This window comes from Micropterus salmoides, unplaced genomic scaffold (assembly GCF_014851395.1).
Source record: "Micropterus salmoides isolate LMB-PRFRI ecotype aquatic unplaced genomic scaffold, ASM1485139v1 Ms_hic_scaffold_17, whole genome shotgun sequence".
In the NCBI taxonomy this organism is placed as follows: Eukaryota; Metazoa; Chordata; class Actinopteri; order Centrarchiformes; family Centrarchidae; genus Micropterus; species Micropterus salmoides.
The window spans coordinates 32878232-32904961 of NW_024040817.1; the positions used below are offsets into that span (position 1 = coordinate 32878232).

Sequence of the window (26730 nt, forward strand, 5' to 3'; positions counted from 1 at the left end):
GACCAGAAAGTATTATAGAGAAATGCACCTGTAACTGCATCTCCAAACTTAATGTTATAGAGGATGTGTCAGGGTCTTGACATACAATAACTGTACCGTCACTAACCTGATTTCTTCAGTTAGCCTCAAAATAAGTTGTGCATAATCTGTGGATGTCTTCTGCTTGTTTATTACTGTTAGAAACAGACATTACAATTTTATTGATACAGTTACTGGCCAGCCCTTTCTGAAAACAATGGTCTTTTTTAATAAAAAAGATAATTTAATTTAAAGCCAAATCACATGACACATAGCCTACTGGCCATTAATAACAAATTTATTACAAATGCAAATATGAGTACAGTTAATGAAAAATTTGTGCTTATAAATGTAAAACAGAGCAATAATAGATTTATCTGTATGTGAGTGTTGTATTGTTGACAGACTGAAATAATTATTTTTTTTTAAAGCAGCGCTTTCAGGTCGCATGTCAGATCCTGTCACACTGGCCAGCTAAATGTGTCAGGGCAGTTTATTGGCACATTATACAAATGTATAGAAAATGTTAAGAAGTGATGCAGCCACCATGTTTTGCATTTATTTATTTTTATAACCAACATCAATACCAAATATGTAGCTGTGCTTTTTGCGTTTTCTGTGTTTTCTACAGTGTATGGCACTGACTCACCCAGTTACAATGACTGAACTACAAGTAGCACCCCGTAAATACAAAACAGCCATCGTCACGCCTTTCATGGTTGCCAGGTTGTCTTAGATTGGAAGTGAAAGCTGCATTTTAGGCGCTATGTTGTCTACGGGTGCTACAACTCGTATCTGGCAACACAACCCACTCGCACTACTGTCGTCACTGAGGTCAGGTAGACGGAGCGAAGATGGCGACCGCCTACGAGAGATACAATTTGTAAGTACATATACTATAGTTAATCGTTTAAAAAACTCTTCTTATTTCCAAGTCTTTCAAAATGCAAACAGGATGCGAAGCTGATGGCTGAGTTGAAACAGCAGCTGGAGTTAAGAGGTAGCGTTAGATGACCCAGCGGCTGAAGTTCGTTGACAGGCTCGGCTGGTAGAACAGGAATCTGTTAAGTTTCTCAACACTCATTCATTATGAACAACATATGTTGGCATTATTATAGAGACTTTGCAGGAGGTGTGTATGGCTGCCAAATGCCCCGTGTCTTTATCTGCCTCAGTGCGGATAATGGGGCAGAAAGTTAGTTACGTTAACGTAAGGCAGCTAGCAGCAAATGGTTGTTTTACGCTATGGGGTTGTCGTTAATTGTATAACATTATCAGGGTCTATTATTGTCAGTTTCATTCAGGGGTGGCAGTCGTTTTATGACGTTTATTTTAAACAAGAATGGTTTATTCACTCTCGTGACTAACGAATACCAGTCAGCTGACTGTGAACCGAATACTGACGTTTGGTGAAATGTAACGATGCCGTATTGCCGTCTGTAACTTGACTGAACGTTGATAGATCTTCTGTACTTTTCCAGACACGCCCTTGTTCAAACAAGTCACCTCATTCAAAGTGCGAACTACCCAGCTACACTCTACAACCTGTAGTGTGTGCTGGGCCGTCAGTGCTAACTTGGAGTGTACCTCGGCGTTTAAACAGATCACTTTAAGGATCACATCACCGTTTTGCATGTTACCTGTTACCTGTCACAGTTACATACATTACACATGGTGAGTTTAAAGGCTCTTCTCTATGCCCCAATATAAATTTAAATAGAGGGGGTTTGCATCTCTCCACCTGATACATCATTGTGGAGAAGGCTTTGAAACAGCATTTAGACCATTGTGTGAGGAGATAATATTTACAGAAAACAAAATTTAATAATTAATTTAATATAAAATGAGAAGTAAAAATATAAACTCATAACCTCAGAGTTAATCTTAATCCTGGCTACAGTGAGGTATGAAAGGGCAAGTTCAAGAACGTGTACTCACTACCCCATGTCACTAGTAGTACATTAGTTGCAACAAGTTTAACCTAAGATTATCATTCCCTTTGTTTCATTGGAATACTTTGTAGAGGTCGAACTTTCCAGTGTTTCACAATAGAAAGATAAATATAGAGAATAGATGATTTGTGTAGCAGAAATATGTTTAATATCATATTAGTCATCTTGTGATTCCTCAGATTTAGCTTGCGACTGTGTAGGGGGTTCTGAACCAGAGTTTTGGAACCATTGGAATCATTACCATACTAATATTTTTGCCTTTCAAATAGATTCTCAACATCCCAGGCAGCCATTTACTTCTACTCATTTGTTATGGTGTGGTCATCATTTTGAGAAGTCTTGAACCTTGATTGTCCCTGTGAACATTACGTATATTAATTATTATTATTTTCAAATTTAATATACAAATCAAATATTTAGATATTATTACATGATGCTTAATTGTTAATCGGTCCACACTACCACAACAATAAAATCATGATGTTCTCTGTGATGGATTAGGATCATCTAACTAAAACAAAGTCTCTGCAAGATGTTTTTTATGTTAAACTGAAATTAATATAAATCAGTGGTTTCTTGAAATGTAGGAAGAACCTATTCAATTCAGTTCAATCTTATTTATATAGCGCCAAATTACAACAACAGTTATCTCAGAGCGTTTATCATAAAAGAGCAGGTCTAGACTGTACTCTGTGGTATTATTTACAGAAACCCAACCATTCCCACCAAGAGCAGCACTAGAACCCATCCAAAAATTGGAAACAAAATTGTCAAATGCATTTTTTTAACTTACTTAATACAAACACATGGTTTGTAGTAAATAAGTAAAAAAAAAATGCAAGTTTGGTGTGGTCCTTAAACAGTTCGTGTCTCAGTAATACTACTTGGTGCTGGTGTAGCACTGGCATGTTTAGTGTGGTCTTGATTATGGAAGGCCAACAATAGAGTGTTTGTGTGGTTGTGTCACTACAGGAGCTGAGTCTTTGACAGTATCACCCTGAAACGTCACTAAACAGGAGGTCACATTTTTCTGCTGAAGGGATTTAAAGCTGTGTATTTCTCAAGCTGCATGATCTCTGGTCCATTTAAAATACGGAATCAAGTGGCTTTATAGGAAAGGTGGGTCTTGGGAGCCGTAGTGGTCAAGGTGCCTACCATATAACCACAATGTCTTTCAAAGAACTATAAGTGACAGCATACACAAATGTTTTCGTAACTTTACTTTATCTCAACATTTTAATTCTACATATTCTACTTAATTTTCCACCTATAGTGTTTACTCACAAAGTACTTTCACAAACTCTCACCTTGCTTTTCCCTACAGACACCCTCATACACCTTTGTTTCTCCCTCCTTGTATGTGCCTGCTCTGTAGGCTTGGACGGTATTATGTTATGTCAGGGTATTTAGAAATCCTGACGGTAGGACTTTCAATACCGTCAAAAATACAAACACTCCTCTTTCTATTCAATTGATACAGAGATGCTGTATTTTCTGTGCGTTGGAGCAGTATATGCAGGCTATCCTGCAGAAGAGCTAGGGGAAGAAATTGCCTTTATTATTTGCGATTGGGCTGCTGGCGGAAGCCCATAGAAATTTACCAATAAATCAAAAGCAACATAAGATGTGGTTGTATACGGACAATGTTTTATTGTTTGTCACACAGCTAGAGATATCTACTGCTTCAATTCTTGATGTTGTTAATCAATTTAGCCAATTCTCTGGTTACGAAATACATTTTAATAAATCTGAGGTGATGAAATTGGGTCAAGCAAGTTACGCTCCACCCCCTGGTTTGTCACTCTTCAGATGGGCAATGCAAGGTTTTGTTTACTTAGGTATGTGTATTAACCCTGTGCTTCAAAAGATGTATCAGACCAACTTCCAACCTCTGCTTAACCCAGTGGTTCCCGAACTTATTGTCACACCTCCCTTAAGGAAGCCATAAAAAGTTCATGGACCCCCACCCCAGCAAAAGTGGATTTCATTTGAATCAATCATTAACAAAACAGGCAACTGAAATAAACACGATTTAGGTTTGCAAATTAGCCTTGCTAGCATCAGAGCACTTTTGTTTGTTTATGTCACTCTGTTGATGTACTGAGGTGCGAGGGAAATGTACCTTATAGTGACTTTATCAAGACAACAGATAAGCCTGAAGGAAGTGTTTAGTTTGCATTAACAGCAAAGTGAGAACAGATTATAAAACAGGGAAATGTCTAACAATGAGGAAATATATTCTGTACTCTCCATTTACAGTTGTGGAGGAGAACATTATCATTCCAAATCCTTTTCCATAGCACATTGGGATGTTTGGTAAACCTGACGAAACATTATCTTACCCCTGGATGGAAAACTCTTAACATCTCCCTTGTTCTCTCCCAGGCACACAACCCCAGAGAAGTTCTTCATTGAGGCCTGCGATGAGGGGGCTGATGCTGTGCTGGCAATTGACAGGGTCTCAAATGAGATGACCCTCACAGGTAGAAAATCTAGAATTGATTGATGTGCAATCAGCAGTTTTTCCCCACATATAGACTTTACTTTTAGCGGTTTGCAGAGAAACATAGAGAGAGATGTTATTTACAAAGACACAACTGTTCAAGTTACAGTTGACCACCTTTTGAACCTCAGGCCTTGAGCTTTGTTTTTTGTCTACATGTATTAGAGAGGCAGGTATGCCATATATTTCTATTCTCAGAATCAGAAATATCCAAAAATTGTACCTTGCAGCTAGCCATCAATTGCCTTGTGAGGGCTACTGTACGTTCTAGGAGGGTCTTTTGCTTTTATGACCACAGGTTTTCAACACACAGTGAATATATTTTTAAATGGACAGAGGACAGTTTCAGTACTTCAGTGATATATAAGGTTATTTGGTGGGACATTCTGAGCCTTACTACCAAGGCTGCGCCAAACGATCTGCCAAGGATCATTAGCCGATATTAATTCTTTAAGTCTGATTAGATGATGCAAGAAATGCTCTATGTGCTGCTAAAATGGCTTTAGTGGTCTGGCAGAGGTATATTTATTCTATTCCACAGGAAAGTGTAAAAGGATAGTTGGGTTGAAAGAGTTGTATGGGCACTGAAGCTAAGCAATGTACTGCTATGACAGGGTCAGCAGCTAATGGGTTTTAGCCGCCTAAAAGAAGGCTCACTGAAAATGATCAATTTCAGTTCAACATTTTCAGTTTTAACATTTTCAGTGGTTCACGTTGCCGTCAGACAGCCATGGCCTCTGGAGCTACATTTTCTCAACCGTTGAACTTTCATATTCTATTCTAAGTTCCAGTTCTATAAAAAGAAAGTTCTATAAATCTCACATTTTCACACTGGTGAAGAAAGCCCAGAAACAGCTGGATTTCTTAAGGAAACTTATCCTGACTGAATACATCACTAACTGACATGGGATGTGCACGGCCCATGGGTCTCATTTATAAACGGTGTGTACGTACAAAACAGGGCTGGAAACGTGCGTACGCCACTTCCCAAGCAAAGGTTGTGATCTATAAAAAAAACAAACTTGACGGGAGAATTTGCGTCCTGTAAGTAAACCTTGCGTACGGACATAAAGAGGAGGCGACTCATATGGCAGAAGGATGAAACGGTTTGAAATGAATAGGCCTACTATTGTGTAAAATAAATCTTACCTCTGAGTATTATAGGCTTAAAGCCTTTTCTGAATAAAAAAACACTGTTTGATGATTTTCCCTGAAGTATGCAAATAAAACATAATTTAAGATCATTTGCGGCGCACAAAAAGAACCAGATTTAGGATAATGACCACAAACAGAGATATCTGTTTCTGCAAAAGAACACCTCAAATATGTTGTACAGTTTAATCAAGAATCATAATAATTAATACTTGCATGCAATGCAGTGTATTTTTATAAGGTGAGGTAAGGTGAACAGGAGGACAAATTACATTTAAATTGATGCCGTTTTCAAGTGTATAGTTTCATATGTTATCACATGTTTGTTGCCTGTGATGCGCTGCTTGCTGTTATGGAAAATATAACACTATTTTATTAAGTAAATCTTTCAGTGTACCATTTATGTCACTTAAAACAATTCACCAGATTAGTACCTGGGTCATCCAATGAATCCTGACGCACTGCAGCCCAGACATATTGGTGGAAGGGCTTTTCAAATTCGGGTTAGGGGTTTATGTTAGGGTTAGAGAGGGACGAGCGAGAGGATGTGCTGCGCGAATGCGCTACGGTGCTCTGCAATCAAATGCGATTGTAAATAGGCCTAGTAAAAAATAAAAAAAATCGAAAATCAATATGTGGCGGTCAGCGCTGATATTGTGGCGGGCCACCACAAATAAATGAACTTATGGGAAACACTGGCTTTACATTTAATAGCTGAAGCCCATAGCTGGCAGTTGAGAATCCAGATTAAATAAAAAGTTAAAGTGTTGCTCGTTTTATAAAGCATCTAATTTGTTAACCATTGTGGTGCTTTCACAGGTAAAAAAGATGTTCCTCCCTCAGCGGTCACCAGGCCTATATGTGGTATCATGGGAACCATTCGCTTGGTAGCAGGTAGGTTCTGTGGTGATCCAGCATTGTGTTGTCAGTGCTCTGATGAGCATGTCTTTGAAGCCTGTACAATAAAATAGCTGTGACTGACCACTTACACCACACAGGAATGTACCTGATTGTTATCACCAGGAAGAGGAATGTGGGCAGCCTCCTGGGCCACGCTGTGTGGAAGGCTGTGGATTTTGATGTCATCTCTTATAAGAAGACAGTGCTGCATCTCTCAGAGATCCAGGTCAGTAAGACCATTTAATACCAATGAATAAAAAATACACTTAGCAATTAAGCAAGTACATTAACACTGTAAAATTAGCTGCAGATTCACCATACATTTGCCAAATTAAATAATGGTGGGGATGAGTTTACTAATAGAAATATTTCCCACACATGGAATAAGTAGTGGTTTATTTACAACCTCAAGTCAGTGGTATTTCAAAAATGATCTTCAATGTCCTAGCCCTCTCAAAAGTGAAAAAAACCATACATTTGAACAATTCTAGAGCTGCCTTACTTACTGCTAGTTTTCCTGTGCGTCTAGACTTTTTTCGGACCAGTCTTTGTACTGGACAAAATCTAATGAACTGATTTTTTTCTGACTCTGTGTGAGACAAGAGTATTTCCCAAAATGTTTGCATGTTACTATCAAACACTCTAATCTGTTTCATCCAGGACTATGTAGTTGGTTGGTGTGGTTTGATCAGATTTGACTGATTTGCAAACAACGACAGAAGCAAACAACCACACAACTCACATTACATTTTGATTCAGATGTTGCTAAATCCTCAGCAGAAATATATTACAGCACATTTTTCCAACCATGTTACTCACTTAAAAGCAGTAAGAAGAGCACAGACACAAAACACAAAATACAGAAAATCTCTCTTGTAAAATAATTTAATGGGTAGGAGTCCATGGCTCAGAATAGCAAACGTTTGGCAGTAGAAACTATTCATGAGCAAAACATTAACCAAAAGCTTAAATGATGTCACATGCACTCAACTCAAAAATAAAATCATCATCCAGTTAAATTTAGGAAGTGGATGATCAAGGGAAAAACAAACGGATTTAAAAAAAATTACAAAAATTTAATGTTTTAATTATGTGTGTACTGGGTTTGTAACCTCCAGTTCAGCATATTTTAACTGTTCTCTTTAAGTAAATAGTGACTAAGGTACATAATCTGATGCTTAGCTAGGGCATCATCAGTGATGTACACTGGGCTCACCAGGTGTTTCAGGTCTCGCAATATCAGACTCCTTCACCCAGATGACCCAGCTGAGGTTTATGAGGCCTCAGCTTGTGCCCTGGCAGGATTCTACCACGGATCCACTCTCTGTATCCAGAGCCACCTGGAGGCTTTCTCTGCAGCCCTATGCTGTTGCGGATGGCTCTCCTCCTGTGATGCCCTCCAGCCTCTGTGGCAGTCTCTGATTAGGTCTGCATGCATTCCTTCCATGGGACATTAGCTCCAGGATGGCATATGGTAACATATGGTCTCAGGAAGGTCTTGACATATAAAAAGTTAGTGGAATAAAAAAAAAAATGTATTTGTTCTTTAGAGAGCCGTTTCCTATCCCTATCATAGCGTTGTCTATAATAATTTGCAGTCTTGTTCAATTTCTTGGTTACTATATATGTTTATTATTTATTTACATATAATTGTGGATACATGTCATTGTGCTTGAATTTTATAAATCTATGAACTAGACTTTCCATTTTTTTATATTCCCACTGTCATAATACTTTGTTTGATATTAATATAAATAATATAATATTTGGTCCCTTTTGTTCCTAATGCTGGTTTCACACACTTTTTAAATTCGCATCGCTTTCATACTGTGAGTTTGACCACTTCACTACTCTCACAAGTGTTCACACACAACGCAAAATTGCAAATAAACACAACCTGCCATTACTACAGCTGTACTACAAAGTACAATGATGGCTGGAATCAAGTATACATATTTTCTGAACTTAGCAAGTAGTTCAACTTCCTCCCTTACTTTTCTCCAAGCAGTCTTCTGTTGTGTCCGGTCTGTATTTATATGAAGTATTCCCACAGAGCACTGGCAGCTACAAGTAGAACAGTGGGGCTGGAAACACTGCAGCTCGCTGCTAAGAAGCACAGGTAAAGATTAATCAACGTTTTTATCCCAAAAAATCCAAGTAACGACTGTGGATTTGCATTGTCTCCAGCGCAACCAGCGCACTGCTCGGCAGGATTTTTCCACATCTTTGCATTGACTTTGAATGTAATGGTGCCTCCCCCAGCGTGTGTGAATCTATCATTAAAGCTGCAGAAGGGAATTCTTTTAAAAATAACTTTTTGTGTTGTTTGGTGATGGCGCAATGGATAAGATACATGCCTTTGGTGTGAGAGACCCGGGTTCAATCCCCCACTGGGACCCCCCCCCGCCATTGTGTCCCTGAGAAAGACACTTAACTCCTAGTTGCTCCAGAGGCGTACGACCTCTGACATGTATAGCAATTGTAAGTCGCTTTGGATAAAATTACATTACACTAAATTAATGAATGTAAATGTTATATGTGCAAAAGTGTGTGAGACAGCTAATCTGTGCAAAAATGAGGCTCTTCCTACTGCTTCTAATACCATTTGCAAGAATCCACCAGTCCCGAGGCAATCAGAGCCAGGAGGAGTAATTCTCCTTTCTAACGCTTTAATGCAGTGTCACTGCTCGTGCACACACTGCGCAGCCCCCCTCCTCTTGCACGCTGCAGCTTTAATTAATTGGGTGTAAATGCTGCAACCATTCGCATGCTATGTATTGCTAACCTTTATTATTCTTCCGTCACGTTTTTTTGTCCTTCAACTAGTCCCACAGCTTTTGACGTAAAAACTCAAACTCGTTCAAACTCCAAGTTGTCCGGCTCAATGAGGAATGGGGTGCTATTACTTTTGTCATTGATACCTTGAATACTTTTCAAAATATTCAAGGTTTTCCTGGAAAATTCTCCCATTGTAAGTGAATGGAGAGACTGTCGAAATCCTCCTCATACCTACTCTACTTTGAAAGCTCAGCAGCTCAGCATATTTTCAGCCATTACAGACTTGATTTAAACTGTAAATTGGTCACAAGAAGTTAATCTATTAATGATGTATTCAGTATTTTGATATATTTTATGGCTCAGAAAATCTTCTTAGAATTTTCTCTTTAACTCGCTGGCTTGACCACAATTTTAACAGTACAATAAAATGGTAAAGAAATTTAGTAAATTTTGTTGTGGTTCCTCACATGGGCTTTTTAAATCCCTCGGAGTTATAGATTTGTCTCTGTGTCCTTCCAAAGGACAAGAGTGACGTACCAGTTTTTCAACTCGCCAAAGTGGTCACTTTTTTCAACTTTATCCAAACAAAAACATCATATTGTTCATATTGTGCTGGTTGCCCAGGTGATGTTAATAACACATTCTCACTCACTCACTAACACACATACATACATACATACATACATACATACATACATACATACATACATACATACATACTTGGTCCTGTGTTCTGATTGGTGGACAGACGTTAAGCTATTTCTTGTATGAAGTTAAGTGTACTGCATCCAGAGTACTGCATCTGCTACTACAACCACCACTACTGCATTAATTACTACTAGTACTACCGGGTACTACAACTAACACACAAAGAGAGAGACAAAGAGAGAGAGACACACACACACACACACACACACACACACACACACACACACACAGTTCTCTTCATTGGGAACAGTTGGGTCTCTGTATCTCACAGTCTCAGTCTTATAGTCCACCTGTGTCTCTGTCTCACAGTCCTTCTCACAGTCTTATAGTCCCCCTGTGTCTCTGTCCCACAGTCCTTCTCACAGTCTTATAGTCCCCCTGTGTCTCTGTCCCACAGTCCTTCTCACAGTCTTATAGTCCCCCTGTGTCTCTGTCCCACAGTCCCTCTCACAGTCTTATAGTCCACCTGTCTCTCTGGCTGAAATGAGAGCTTGCATTCTGGGGCTGTAACCCTTTGAATCATTCAAAATGATACAAAGTTTAAGGTTAGCAATCCAGGTTAGCGTCGGCCTTCAACAGCCAGCATTCACACCGCAATTTTTCCAGAAATTGTCTAGTTAATTAAGTTCTTTCTGAAGTCTTTTTGTGGTCTTTTGTGTTTTTTTTTTTTTTTTATATAATCCAAAAGTCTTTCCCATAATTACAGGGATTGATGTCACTATTGTCATTATTTAAAATATAATCTGTAATGATGGATCTTATTTTATTTTTGAAATTGTAATTGAATTGAATTGAATGAGTATCCTGCTTAATATTCTTTTTTTTTTTATGACTTTTGTAGGGTCATAAAATGATTAGATAAAGTTATCTGATGGATTTGACAGCCTTAAATTTTATGTTAGATCTTTACTGAACACAGTCTTGAATAGAGTAATATTTTGAGTAAATATACTATAACTATAATCCTTTTCACCAGAGTGCAAAGTTCTCCACACATCAATAATTCCAAATTCCTCCTGGGCTTTTCTCAAAATGATTGCTACTCTTTAATCATAGGGAGACCTATGACTCTGAAAATCTACTTTGGCATCTGGGACTATATTAAAACCCCTCGCTGCTATCAGAAATCCTTTACTTAATGCAAACAAATAAAGTAATGTGTCAGTAGAGTAATGACAATGATAAATTATTGTTCCTCCTATGGGGAGATATTTACATTAATCAAAGTTACTGGTTTGTTATCTAACATTAATTTACATAAGGATAAATAAACTTGTATATTTGTTGTTTACAGCTGACAGTTGAAAATGTATAAATAGTCGCCATCAAGAACTCCCTTATAACAAGGGGTCTTCAAGGAATCAAATGATAAGACTGTATGAATTCCTAACCCCAGCTCTGTCCAGAGACAGCTGGATGTCCCAGGTCTTTTGCTCTCATTTGGTGCAAATAACTACAGAATCAGCTTGATTGACTGACTAAGCACCCAGTGTACTCCTATTCACTCATATTACATCAGTTTATCATTTTTGACAACGAGCAGTCAAAATTGAACTTAAATTTTCAAATGATGTCCTCAACCCAGTCCACGGCTACCCCTACTGTTAGTAGTACTGTAATTCAGTATACTATCGCGCTCTTTCTGTTGAGTGCTATGGAAATTAGACAACTTGCATGGGTGTCTCTCTGAGTGAGACCTCATGTTTCAGGATCAGTCATTCTTTGCAGTCTGGAATCACACTGTGCTATCTAATTTCAGTGGAGCAGGCAGTGCATTATTAATCTGCTTCTGCCTCTGTTCTTAGTATACTAATTGAAAGAGCAGCCTTGGCTTAAAGCTATGCGCCACATGGTAAAATACAGTATGAAGGGTAGAAAGTATAATAGAAAACACACTGTTGGTTGTAGTAGATTAGACTGTGTGGCTTTATCAAGCAGATATTACTTTCTTTCTTTTTTATTACAAATACTAGTGTTTTTTGTATGTTAGTAGCAAATACAAACTAGTCTGTAAGTATAATCTCTGGTCAAACAGGACGGCATAGAGCTGATCTGTGGAGGGGAGTATTTGAAAGCAGTGTGTGAACAGTTGAACGGTGCAGGTGTAACGTCAGGCTTCACTCTGTGTGCTAACTGGTTTAGCAGCCAGATCCTATTAGCTCAGCAGAGATGCACAAAGCATAAGACTCAGCCCTGTTGGTTTCCTATTCATGACTGAATGACTTACGACTGAAAGCACAAGCTATCAAAAGTTAAAAAATCTGAAAGAGACCTAAATTGACCCTTCACTTAGACCCTTCACTAAGCCACGTAATTACTGTTGCTACACCTGTCAAGCTTAACACTCCAGCACTTCCCAATGCAGTTTACAGTGGTAATGTTTCCAACCTTGTCAGCTAACATGAAAACGGTCATTGGCAGATTTCAGTGGCTGTACTAGTTGAAAATGCAGTCTTACTTTTTAATGTTTCCAGCTGACTTTTTTTTAAACTAGAAATGTGTAAAAGGGTCTTAATGCTCATGATGGCTACATACATGATGTGATGCTAAAGGTAAAAAGTCAGCATCCTCACCAGTTGATGATTCATGTAGAAGACATGGAAATGAAGGAGCAGCATTGGTGTGATATTGCAGCGTAGAGCTAGTTAGTCCTGGTAATATTTTACAGTATTATAAAAAAGAATTGTATTTGTTTATTTAATTATGAATAAAAATGTTAAGGCGGCTCTGAATGTTTATGTGAGATGTTCACTGAAAGCAGGTAGTTAGCTTGTGTTTCTACACCTTTTATGTAAATCAAAGGCTAAAATTATGTGATAGGAAATCTTACAGAGTTGTTTCTTTCGAAATTTCAGAAATTAGTGTTTGACCAATGAAATGTGTCCATTAAACACATTGCAATGACTTTTATGCCTGGCAGTCATTAGATACCTCATAAATCATTTTGATATTATGACCTCATGACCTTTCTTCTTACAGAACCTTCAAGACACATTTTAAGCCCCACTGGTAGTAAGACTTTAACAGTAGCTTCATTGCCAGTCCAAATTTTAAACTATCATTTTACTAGTAAGTAATCACTTTGGGGGCTTAGCCCAGCACAGAAATCTTTCATGTTTTAACCCCCCACCCCCCAGTGCCGTCTACCCAAAGTACATCTATACAGCAACAGTAAATTACATATATAGCCTACATTTATTATGAATTTTATAATTGCTATTGATAATAATTAACAAATATTAAACTGGGGGGTCTGGGGCTCCTCCCCCTGAAAAATTTGGGCTTTAAACACTTACTTTTCTGCATTCTGGTGAATTTCTTTGCACCAATTTATTGAGGAAATGTCTCAGGTGACAATTCAAAATAAGAATAAAAATAATAATAATCCTTATTTGTAGAGCACTTTTCAAAAACAAGTTACAAAGTGCTATAGTGTAATATAATGCAGCAAGGCTGTCAGATATGTTTCTCCTGTAGATCAACTTTCAAATGTGCATATGGCACCATTTCAGATTTTGAGCATTAAACACCTTATTTCCTGAATTCTGGAGACATTTTCTGCACCAATTTATGGTGGAAAAGTCTTTATTTTTATAAAGGGACGGAAAAGATTTAGGTGGCAAGTGACAATTCAGAATATAAAAATATAATATAATGTAATGCAGTAATCAGTAGCTTATTATTTTTTTAGCTCATATCTATATATCGGTTATTTTCGCGCATTTGGCGAATTATTGTTTTTTTTGGTCACAACACAAGAAACGGCTCCAGCAGAGGGTGAGGGAGTGAGTGCTGTAAGAGATGTGATTCGGCCAGCCCAATGTCAGTATAGACCTGATGCTTTATGGGCTGATCGTTGGCCCATTTTTGAAAAAAACAGTTAGGCCAATATAAATAAATAATTTGACATGTAGCCTACTCGATGAGGCAAGCGTGCTGCTCTTCATCAGAGGAAGAAAACCGAAGCTGAAAACACTTGTGATCAGACAGAAATATCACCACAATTCCACACAAATGTTCACTTCAGCACCTCTGAAAAGTGCAACTGTTAATCATTTGTGTAGCAAAGACACTGACTGACAACATTTACATTTAAATGTATTGATTACAATTTTGCTGGGGACAGTTCAGAAGTCGCAGACAAGCCCTGAAGCTGTGAGAAATTCTCTGGGGGGGTCACATTACGTGAACTTTAAACAAAATGTAGCAATATTATTGCGAGTAGTCTCCGCTCTTTGAAGACCTGTGAGACAGGCTGCATCATGAAGATTACTGCATATTAACATGGAAAATACTTTTGTCGCTGTTGTTGAGTTACATTCGGGGCTACTGTCAAAACATCCAGGGCTAAAGCCCCGGAAAAATTACCTGGCGACACCAATGGCCACAGCACTCAAAGGCTTGATGTTACTTTGAAAAGATGGTCCATGCAGTGAGATATACAGATTGTAAATCTGGGTAAAAGAGAGAGAGTATCATATTGGTACTCTATCAGCAGATACTAGATAGAGTTGAGGTCTAAAGAGAGGTAACATTTGATAGGTCCATCCTTAACATATGCAGTGCCAGTAAACAGTATGAGTATGCAGTTTTCTGAAAACTAAAAGTCTGTTTTCTTTCCTCTTCTAGTCTCAGGAGAATAAGACTTTCCTGTCCATGATTAACAATGTGCTGACTACAGACGGCTTCTACTTCTGCACTCACTACGACCTGACACACACTCTGCAGCGGCTGGCCAACACTAGCCCCGACTTCCAGGAGATGAGTCTGCTGGAGAGGGTGAGACATCCAATAAATTGCCTTACAGAAGTCCACACTATGTTCATGTTCTTACCATAAAGAGGTCAGAAACACTTGTGGTCAGAAATGCCAAAAATAGACCCTGATCAGAAGTGGTTTTATGGTTGTGCTCAGTCATGCTGGCCATCTGTAGCACACCCCAAAATTTGTGGCATACACGTGCGTCCTTCTGCATGTGCTGGTTGAGCACATGCACAAAATTACTCTACAAAGACACTAGCAGTCAAACCTCACCAGGGATCGGGGAATATTCTGCATTTTCCTTAATGTGTGCAAACCCCATGTGCAGACTAGTGCTGGCCTGAATGTCATGGTTTGAGCTTTGAAGCTTCAATAGTAATTAACATTAACAGGCTGTCATTTCACAAGCTACAGCTATATATTTGATATACACAAGCAGAACAGCAGAAGGATGATTGGCCAAGAAGTCTGTGTGACAGAAAGAGAGAGAGTGCTCCATTTCTTTATTCTCATAGTATAGGCTAACTACAACACCAAGTTATTATTACCAAAAACTTTAACCTTGGTACTTTGGGCGGGGGTCCAGAGAGCAGATGGGATGAGAGCTATTTCCAGTAGCAGAAACACATTATTACGCAAAATTCGCTTTTAACTTTGATTATAGCCTTCTAAATATTCTTCTACAATCGGCCTAATATAATAATTTAAATGTTTTCATTATGTTGTTGGTTGTAGCGTATAGTTTACTTTTATTGTGGCCAGCGTAAGGCACACCTGTGCAATAGCCATGCTGTCTGATGAGCATCTTGATATGCCACACCTGTGAGATACATAGAGAAAGTCTTAGATCTTTGAGTTCAACTCATGATGAATGAGGGCAAAAACCAAAGTGTTGCGTTTATAATTTTGTTCAGTATATATACGGTATGGAAACATGATTGATTGTATTATATTCACAGGAAGTATAAAACATGTTACATGTGTCCATTCAAATTTTAAAAAACAATTAATGTTTGGAAAATTGCTTACTAATCTTTGATCTAGTGTTGCTGAAAAAACATTAAATAAATATGTTCACTTTTTTGCTGCATCATCTCCATGTATCAACAATGCGTTTATGTATACGTATATCAAATTGTTTACTAAAGCACAACATTTTTAACAGGAGTGCAATATACATATATAGCCTATTTGTTTTGCTTTCAGATTAATGCATTTAACTACTTTAACATTTCAGTTAAATTTACAAAAATTTCCCCCTGGGGGGTCTGAGATCCACCCACCATAGTCTCTCAAAATCCTGTGTGACATTATCTTAACTTACATAAAAATACTGTTAGAATTGTTCACATATGATAAGATTTATATCTATAAATAATGTGTGTATAGTATATGTATTTTTAATCACTGTAATCATTATTATAAAAAGTGTTGCATATGCTTTGCTTATGTGACTGGTGAATAATGTGTTGATGACTCAATCTGTGGATCATGTTGCTTTCAGGCAGATCAGCGGTTTGTGTGGAATGGAAATCTCCTGAGAGATCTAGCTGCACAGCCAGAGGTAACACAAATTGCTTTTCAGTCATGCTAGTAAATGTTTTTGTACAATTTAATTAGAATAACTTTCAATATTTCTCCATAGCTTCATAAGTTTGCACTTCCTGTTGTCCATGGATGTATCCTTTTTACTAAATGTCTAATATTTTTAAATGTTCTCATGGAGTGTCTTACCTTATCCTTGTAAATGTAAATGCTCCGTACTTGTATAGCGCCTTTCTAGTCTTTTCGACCACTCAAAGCGCTTTTACACTACATCTGCATTCACCAGTCACACACATTCATACAAATCCTTAAGATAAGTTCCTGAGCAAATGCCTTTCCTTGACCCGCCTGGTTCAGTCATCGTCATGAAGCCGTGTCGTATCAATGGGAAAATCTTTGAGTGGATCCTCATATCCAGGAGAAGCTGCTTCCGTGCCGGTGTCAGATACTACGTTAGAGGTAAAAAACCATGATGCATGACACAAAATCATCGTTTTTGTTCTACTGCATCAAATAGTGTTCTAAATTCACAGTACTTCACTTTTTCGACATTTTGTTATTACAGTCTTATTCCAAAATGGATGCAATTTATTTTCCATCCATCCATCGTCAACCGCTTATCCTGTGTACAGGGTCGCGGGGGGGCTGGAGCCAATCCCAGCTGACATTGGGCGAAAGGCAGGGTGCATCCTGGACAGGTTGCCAGTCCATCGCAGGGCCACACATAGACAAACAACCACTCACACTCACATTCACACCTAAGGACAATTTAGAGACGCAATTCATTATTTTCCTCAAAATTCTACAAACAATACCCCATAGTGACAACGTGAAAGAAGTTTGTTTGAAATCCTTGCAAATTTATTATATCTAAAAATCATAAAGCACATGTACATACAGTCCCCTCCAAAAGTATTGGTAAATTGCAAATTCCTTTGTTTTTGTTGTTCACCCAAGACATTTGGGTTTAAGATCAAAAGATGAGACAAGAGTTCAGAATTTCAGCTCTCATTTCCTGGTATTCACATCTAGATGTGTTAAATAACTCAGGACAAACCACCCTTTGTTTGAACCCACCCATTTTTCAAGTGAGCAAAACTATTGGAACATGTGACTGCCAGATGTTTCTTGTTGCCCAGGTGTTGCCTTTTAGGTTGATTGTCCAAACATTAAATAGCTCTGCATGACTAGTCTAAGTTTTCATCCTTGGTTCAAACCTATAAAGACTGCATTTCATGTTAAAGAGGATAAACCAACATGAAGACCAGAGAGCTGTCTATGGGAGAAAAGCAAGCCACTGTCAAGCTGAGAAAAGAAGGAAAATCGAGCAGAGCCATTGGACAAACATTGGGCATAGCAAGCACAACAATTTGGAATGTCCTGAAAAAGAAAGAAACTACTAGTGTACTGAGCAACAGACGTCCAACAGGTCAGCCAAGGAAAACTACAGTAGTTGATGACAGAAATATGGTGAGAGCTGTGAAGAAAACCCCTAAAACATCAGTAAGTGACATCATCAATGACCTCCACAGTGCAGGGTGAAGGTATCACAATCCACTGTTGGAAGAAGACTCAGAGAGCAGAAATATAGAGGCCAAACCACAAGATGCAAATCACTCATCAGCAGGAAGAATCGCAAGGCCAGATTGAAGTACAGAGATGAGCTGTAAAAGTTCTGGAACACAATCTTATGGACTGATGAGACCAAGATTAATCTCTAGCAAAGTGATGGAAAGGCCAAAGTGTGGAGAAAGAAAGGAACTGCTTATGATCCAAAGCAAACAAGCTCATCTGTGAAGCATGGTAGTAATGTCATGGCTGTATGGTAGTTGTAGAGTGGCCGGATGGAAGCCATATCTCAGTAAAAGGCACATGACAGCCCACCTGGAGTTTGCCAAAAGGCACCTAAAGGACTCTCAGACCATGAGAAACAAAATTATCTTGTCTGATGAAACAAAGATTCATCTCTTTGGCACTGCTCATCACCTGTCACGCTTTCACGTTGTCATTATGGGGTATTGTTTGTACAATTTAGAAATAAGGCTGTAACATAACAAAATGTGCACCAAGTGAAGCGCTGTGAATACTTTCCGGGTGCACTGTGCATCTTGACTAATGGAGAGCAAAGGGGCCCATACATTTTCATAAAGTGTTCTAGTTTAATTCCGGTGCCTTATAGTGTGTGAGCTTAGTTTAGCTTCTCTTGCTCTAATCAACAGTAGCAGAAGGTAACATTGTCTGCCTGACTGCTGACTGCTTATGGATGTTTTTTTTGTTCTGCTGTCTCCGCAGGCATCGACTCTGAAGGCCATGCTGCTAACTTTGTGGAGACTGAGCAGATAGTTTTGTATGAGGGAGCAAAGGCTTCATTTATTCAGGCAAGTATGAGGGCCAGTTAAAGACTACTTGAATACTTGAATTGTGGCTCATTTGTATGAAAGCTAGAAGCTTCCGGTCTGAGACGTGAATCCAGTGCGGAAGTCCCATAAACCTGCATTCTATTGAACAGCCAGCAGGGGAGGACTCTTCCGGTTGCAAAAAGAAGTCCGGTTCCATTAGAAATAATGGTAAAATGACCCTGAATGAATCTGATTTATTACATCAGTAAACACTTTCCTAATGAGTTTATGGTCTCAGTCGCAGTTTCAAGTCTTCTTCAACACAGCATGATGTTCATTTAGTAAATTATGGTCCTATTTAGAGGAAAATAGACCACAAAGCAGAGTATGCTTTAGGGTGGGATTATCTATGATTGACATGTCCTTACCATGGCGACCTGTCAATCAGGCTAGTGTGACTCGTACTCACGGCACTGTGTAAATTTCACCAGCGCTGTTAAAAAAACGTATTAGGAGTCGGCTGTTCACTTTCTCTGGTGAGTACATTTAGTTTTAAGACTGTTGTTCGCTAGACAAAGTTATCAGCCCTGTTAAAATAACAGTTAACGTGAATTACAAATGCACCTAGCTAAGCAAGCTAGCTAGCTCCACACACGGCCGTTAGCTCCACCATCTTGTCCAAATATGGTCACTTGTGGGCACTTCCTGGTCGCAAAAACTCTACATGGCGGCGCCCTAACTGCTAAACTCGAGGCTTCAAAACGGAAGTCCACAAACCAACGGGTGACGTCATGATGACTACGTCCACTTCTTTTATACAGTCTATGTTTGTACCTGGATTTGTCTACATCTTTCTGTGTTCGATACTTTAAACTAAAGAAATTACTTTTCAAGACAAACTGTTTTTTTCATCCCCAGACACGAGGCTCCATGCCCTTTTACTGGAGTCAGAGGCCCAACCTGAAATACAAACCTAAACCTATCATCAGCAAAACCACCAATCACGTAAGAGCAGGCGTTTTCATGTTTGTTTGCTTTTTTAAAATAGTGATAGGTGTGAAAATCTGACGCTAACCTCTTGAAAACTTTGTATAGATGGATGGTTTCCAGAGGCATTTCGACTCTCAGCTCCTCATCTATGGGAAGCAAACTATTCTCAACCTGGTGAGGACACTATTTTAAAGGTATTTTTTCATTATTTGTTTAAAAGTAAATATAAGAAAAGATTTATGAGGCCAGTTTGTGTTTACTTGTTTTCAGGTGAATCAGAAGGGCTCAGAGAAGCCACTAGAACAGGCCTTTGCCAAAATGGTTTCTGGGATGAACAATGGTATGCTCAAGTAAGTGTCACTCAATGCTTTCTCCACTTTTTATTTTCACATTCATGAGTGTCATCCTGTGCAGTAACCGGGACTGCGTTTACATGCACTAACCTGGTTACTGTACCATGTATACATACAGCAGGTCAGTCATCACATTTCTCTGACCCCTGACCCTATTTTGGAAGTACTGCTTTCTTATTTTTACTGTATTATTGGAAGAATAACTGTTACTCCAGACCCTTTTTTAAGCTGTGTTGGCTCTGCCCTAGCAGACAGACAGTGAGAGATAAAAAAAATAATCTCTAAAGAAAACAATTTTTTTTTTTTGTTGTCAATTGATGTTTTAATATAGTTTTAAAATAGCAATTGGAAGTCTGCGTTGGTGAACACGGCTCTATGCGCCTCAAAATGTGTGACTTATAGTTGTCATGTACAGCAACTACAAAACCAAAGTGCGTTTGATTTTACCGCTGAAATGGAAGGAAATCTAGTTTACAACAGCTTTTTCCCCTCTTTATTGAATACAAAAATTAGTTTGCCGTCTCTAGAGGGGACGCAGCACAGACCTTTTCTCTTGTAACACAAGGTGTGAGTTTACACTGCTAGCTCAGGAGCTTTGGACCGTCAAAAGTAAGAGGTTTTCAACATTTGTGTGAATGGGTGGGTTGTGCTTGGTAGACGGGGCAAGGCAATGCCTTTTTCGACTGGAATGGTACTGAATGGTAGCACTTGGGGTGGTTTGGCTCTCACATCACGTCTGGGAATGATGCTGCTTCTTCCTCGGTGAGCCACTACCCAAATGAACCCTCAGCAGAAATTGGCTCATCCAAATAAACGGTCCTGTCCCTCTCCAGCATGAGTCAACTCAGAGAGGAAGGAGTCATGCAAACAAAATGCACGAGTCTTGCGTCATTCCTCATGCTGGTCCTAGTTTTGCAAAGGGTGGCAGGGTGCCTACTGAAGAAACGGAGCTGCTTAGCTGTAGCTAGCTAGGCCAATTTGATAGAGGAGAAGAGCGGAAGAAGTGAGGGATGACCGTGATGACGGATGAATATATGTGCAGGCGTTACCACAGGCCATCTGCCTTAAAGGCATGAAGAGAGCTGTCTTCAGTCAGGCCATGCTATATGTGTTGTACTTAGTGAACCGACTGAAAGGGGACTTGATCAGGACATCTCCTCCTAATCTTATTATAGGACTTTCACACAGTGACATTGTCTCCTGTGTCTTCAGTTACATAGCCTTCGACTTCCACAAGGAGTGCAGCCACATGAGATGGGACCGTCTCCAGATCTTAGTGGATGCTGTCGCTGAGACACAAGATGAATACAGGTAACTTAACCAGCAGCTGCTCTGGGCTAATATCTAGTTGTGTACTGGGAAAAAGTATTCAGACTTTTTTTCTGGATGTAGTTACTTCATGATGAACTCAGAGGGGAAGACAGTGGCTCAGCAGAGAGGAGTCTTCCGCAGTAACTGCATGGACTGCCTGGACAGGACCAACGTCATCCAGAGCCTGCTGGCCCGACGCTCCCTACAGTCTCAGCTTCAGGTATTTTTAACCCCACTACTGCTAAGCCTCTTAGCAAAGCCTATAGCAAAATAATGTATGTATGTGATATATATATATATATGTATATGTGTCACACAGTTAAGTGTTAATCCAGTTTACACATTTTTTGACAAAACAGTCCAAACACAGGTCCACTCAGTTCTCTGTCCACAGGTCACTATAGCTGTTATTTTTTGTGTTAAACATTAAGTTTCAAAGATTCTTTACCTCGGAAATTGATTGTTTCTTCATTGGTGGATGGAGTGACACTCGTAAACTTAAAAACTAAAAGCTGAAAAGACGCAACATTAAACTTAACTGAGCAAAATCCATCTGCATAAACAGTAGAGAGACCTTGTCTGCCATAATACTGTTAACTTAATGATAACTTATGGAATTTCACATTTTGCTCACATTGAGAGGCTGGAATCTTATTGGTCAGTATATGTACTGTGTCTGTGTGTCCACAGAGGATGGGGGTTCTGAATGTGGGTCAGCGGATTGAAGAGCAGGCTGAGTTTGAGAAAATCTACAAGAACGGTAATATCCTGTGCGTGTGATGGATTGTTAGTTGTGCTTTGTCATTAGTAGAAAGTGTAGCCTCTGAGTGTGCCCTCACTGTTCTCTGCGTGTGATCCCTAACCAGCATGGGCTGACAATGCCAATGCATGCGCTGTACAGTACGCAGGAACTGGAGCCTTGAAAACAGACTTCACAAGGTACAGTGCTGTAACATCCTATACCACACACCAGTTGACTAATATGTGTGTTGTTTTCTGGAGTCCCACTGCAGTATTATTATCAGGGGTGCTGTCTAATTAAAGTTAATTTTACCATCAGGACGGGGAAGAGGACCAGGTGGGGGCTTCTGATGGATGGCTGGAACTCCATGATCCGCTACTACAAAAACAACTTCTCTGATGGGTTCAGACAGGTATGATGTCTATGACATGCTTTGAGTACAGTGCCAGAAAAATCCACAGTTTCAATCTTAATGCCCAGTCATGGTGTGTTTAGAGAACTCTGCAGTATGCTAAACTGAACACAAAGCTTCCTTGAATTTGGCAGTGAAGAGAATAAGATATCAGCACATCTAATAAATGCACACACAGTAACTGCATATAATGGTCTGATAACTACACACATCCTCTATAGTAAAAGATTCTTGAGAAGATTGCAATCAGGAGTTCAAGTTGACTACCTATTGACAATGAAGACTAGCATGAAATTCCACATAATTACTTGTGTACATCTCCTGCTCATGCCACGCTGTAAGCTCAAAGCTTTACTCCTGTAGCATTTCATGTTTAACACGTGCTTTTGTTGTTTTCAGGATTCCATTGACCTGTTTCTGGGTAACTTTGCTGTCGATGAGTCAGATGGACCCACTCCTCTTCGAGTGCAGAAGGACTGGAAATTCCTTACGGTCAGTACTTGAGTATTTTTCCTGTTACCAGCAACAGCAGTGAATGTGACTGTTAGTTTAATTCTTGGAATCCTGTTCCTTTTGCAGCTGCCCATCATTATGCTGGTGGCATTTTCCATGTGCATCGTCTGTCTCCTCATGGCTGGTAAGTTGTTCTCTGTTGGTTCACCCAGCACTGCTGAAATCTTTTTCTGTGAACAAAAAAAAACATGTTCGGTTTGCAGTTATGTGTGAATATCACGAGTGAAACGCAAGGGGCTACGCTGCAGCTGTATTGATTAAAATAGAAGTGAATCTGTTCCATCAGTGAGATGGACGAATAAAACCTGCGGCTGAAACATTTCAGATGGCCTTTAGCTAAAGAGCTTCAGGTGACGAGTTCTCACTGTGGTTTTGAAACACAGCATAAATGACTTCTCTTTGTCTTCCAGGCGACACGTGGACAGAGACCCTGGCTTATGTGATGTTCTGGGGGGCTGCTAGTGCGATTACAGCCACTATCATCCTGTTTAATGGCCAAGACTTTGTGGACGCCCCCAAACTGGTTCACAAGGAGAAGATGGACTGAGTGTGCGTGTGTGTGGGTGTATGTGAGGATTAGCTGCACCCAGCAGGCTCATATACCTCGTCATCCTCACCATCTTCTTCCCCAGGTCTGCACTCTACACAGATCTGCTGCCTGCCCTCTGCCGCCTTTGGACATATTTGACCTTCTTCAGTTGTAATGCACACACTCCTTTACATGGTTTCCATTTCTTTCCTACTTTCCTCATACTGTATCTTTAGGTTAGTTTTGCTTATATGTTGGTTTTGTTGGTGTTATGTTGTCAGTTACACCGAGGGTCTGTGTTGTCTCAGTATTCTATCCACAACAAATTAAATTTCTATACAATAGCACTACTGTTACTACTGTTCTTATCTCTTTAACATTCTTAGAATTAATTTCTCTTTCATAAAAAATGTTACAACAAGCATTTTCCCATTGTGCTTCATTAAACACATTTTAGTCCCGCACACCCACACAGGTATTTTAAATTCCTCTGGCTGATCAGACCTCAAATCAGGTCTTTCTGTGCTGGAAATTAGGTGATGTCACCAAACTCTATACTAATACAAAATGATAAAGGTTGTGAGATATCCAGCCCTGGTACAGGTACAACAAAACCAACAGAAGCATGGGGGAGATTTCAAGTGGAGTTTGTACATGTTAAAACACCTGTGTGGCTGGACTATGGGTAGCTAGGGGCTTTAAAGCTGCATTCACTTTTTTGACAACTTGTGAGAACTGCTGCAAGCTGAAAACAAGATATCTGACATAATCTCACCATATAAAGTTGTTCATCTGGTGTTGGGCGGGTAGTGTACCGGAGGGTATCGGAGCTTTTTTACTGCCAACAGCTGCCTGCTGCTGGAAATGATATTAGCTTAAACAATGAGCTGAAAGACACTAAAAAGCTCTGTAGCACTTCAGAGCTGATGATAATTCTCTGTGGGTTTGTCACAACAAATGACCACTTCCACATTACGCATAGTCATGTAATCCATTATTAATATAAACAGATTGATTAGTGCAGCTTTTAAGATACTGAACGTAGTTGTATTCGTCCCAAACAGGGCATTGATGTCAATTAACCCTAAACAGTCACACTCAAATATATGGAACTTAAACATGCACATAGTGATGAAGAGAGCACTCTATACAGTATGTACCTGTTGAGTTTTGAATGTAATAAGCCTTACAAACTTGCATATGAAATATAAATATTTGGCTAATCTGTGTATAACTGGAGTGAACAATTTGTCTTCCTAGTGCGCTAACGTAGGAGAGTATAGTGATTTTGCACTTTGGAGAACGATGAAATGTGCTGCCTGCATACCGCTATCAGTCATTTGTACTGAGTGTTAGTACTCAGTCTGTGGTTTTCTCAGCCTAATTCCTACAGTGATTGAAATAGGTTTGGTGTTGAGACCACGGGAGAAACAAACTGACCAATTTAGAGCTTTGTAGGGAGGATTAAGAATGAGGAAGGCATCTACCTACAGGTCTACGTTGGCTACTTGGCTACATCAATGAAAAGCTACTCCAAGAAACCACTAACAGCTTTGCTGTTGACTGAAAAGGACATTGCCTGGATGTTTTTTGCCACATGATATCTTGAGCTCACAACTAACACTTCTTTCTATCTCCAGTCAACATACTGTTTTTTTGTGGTGATAACTTCATTATCTAAAGAAACTGAATTATTGTGTGATAATATTCAAGTCTTTAAGACCTTTATCCTTGGTTAATGATTTAATGGTTTCATTAGCTTGAAAACAATAACAAATGGTTCACTTCTTGAGTTTTGAATGCCTTTTATTCTAAGGTCATTTTTTTGTCCTTTTCAGTCAACACAGAAGCTGCGTTAGCGGCTGCAATAAACATTTTATGTCAATCAGAGAAATGTCCATTTAAGAGTTGCCATTTCTGTATATAGAGCTACAGCAACCTGTACAGCTGCACACGTCTGTCAACTTGTTGCAATTTCTGTGGTCAATTTTCAGCTATTTTTCATTGATGTTGCTAGTTAGCTAGCTAGTTATGCAGGAAGATAACATCCCTGTTCTTGATTCCACCTACTAAAGCTATGGTTAGTTCATTGTTTCTTCACATAATGGTTTGATAACTACATCAGGCCTGTTTAAATCTCTGAACAAATTGGAGATGTGAGCAGCTATTCAGAGGTGTGGAACCAAGCTTGTTCATCTCAGTGTCCCTGGGTTGCTCCATGGCAGCATGCATTGCTGTCTGCCACAGTGTATTTTTCTGATACGGCTAGGGTAAGCCACAGTTTCAAATTCTACACAAAGAAGGGGATGTTCCTCAAGATAAGACTGAGGTGAAAGGAAAAGGCCTACACCCAATGTTACAAAATAATACATTAAATTTCCTGTTATAGAAACACCACAAAAACTGTTGTTGTATCGATGTTATTTACAGTAATTAAACTGGGATCTCAGCTAAAAACATATTACTAACCAGGAAGTCTACCGTGCACCTGTTCTCAGTCTGGTTCAGTTTCCTGCTCGCTCACAGGGGTCTAGAAGAGAATTAGTCCAAATCCAATGTTGGATCATTGCCTTACATACCTGCCCGTATGGGCTTTGAAACCTTCCTCTCATGTTGATAGTTTTAGCAGAATTGGTCACCATGCTTTCTTGTTGTGTATGATTTCACATACAACCTATGTGGTGTTAACTTTCAATTATGTGTTTCAGATTATTCCTGCAAACATTATGTGCTGTATTATCTTGTGCAAACATTACTTGTGCAAACAAGATGATTACTTGTGTGAACAAGATTACTTAAAATCATCTTTCAGGACTTCAGGTATTTACTAGACTTTCAACTGCATTTATGGTCTGTATCAGCAAATGGAGTTGTATGCTCAGTTGTTGTGGAGTTGCTAGTACGCTACAGTAGTATGTGAGCCTTGAGTAAAGATTTTCATTCACAAACTCTCTAGAATGCTCACATTCACTTTCATGTAATTTGTGCAGTGTAGGTGAAATCTGTCATGGACATATCCTTGTGATGTCTGTACATTTTAAAATGACATTTGTATTTACAGATGTCATTTGTGGATGGAAGTGTTTGTCTAGACAAGCAGCAACAGTCAGTCAGCAGCACCTTTTTTGAAGAATGTTTGGACATTGTACCCTAATATCATTATTTTTTCCATCATGTACAGCTGCAGTTATAAAGAAGCCTGAAGGTTCCACAGTTATACAGTA

General features: G+C 39.2%; 1 protein-coding gene across 1 annotated transcript; it reads left to right on the top strand.

The window, feature by feature from the left end:
- Positions 1-872: 872 nt before the first annotated feature.
- Positions 873-26730, top strand: sacm1la (SAC1 like phosphatidylinositide phosphatase a). The gene is made up of 20 exons (XM_038724680.1): positions 873-901; positions 4356-4453; positions 6445-6519; positions 6624-6751; positions 14641-14790; positions 16277-16336; positions 16418-16451; positions 16675-16776; positions 18610-18695; positions 19575-19661; positions 19752-19820; positions 19917-19996; positions 21212-21310; positions 21392-21530; positions 22001-22070; positions 22177-22249; positions 22371-22464; positions 22864-22956; positions 23044-23101; positions 23388-26730. Exons 1-20 carry the CDS (start codon positions 873-875, stop codon positions 23522-23524), a joined length of 1761 nt encoding a protein of 586 aa, XP_038580608.1. The 3' UTR covers positions 23525-26730.

Excerpts from the sequence above, each read along its gene's own strand:
- sacm1la (XM_038724680.1), top strand. The coding sequence starts at position 873 with ATGGCGACCGCCTACGAGAGATACAATTT. Across the intron at positions 19,662-19,751 it reads TCAGCAAAACCACCAATCAC|ATGGATGGTTTCCAGAGGCA; the intron begins GTAAGAGCAGGC and ends AACTTTGTATAG. Across the intron at positions 19,821-19,916 it reads AGCAAACTATTCTCAACCTG|GTGAATCAGAAGGGCTCAGA; the intron begins GTGAGGACACTA and ends ACTTGTTTTCAG.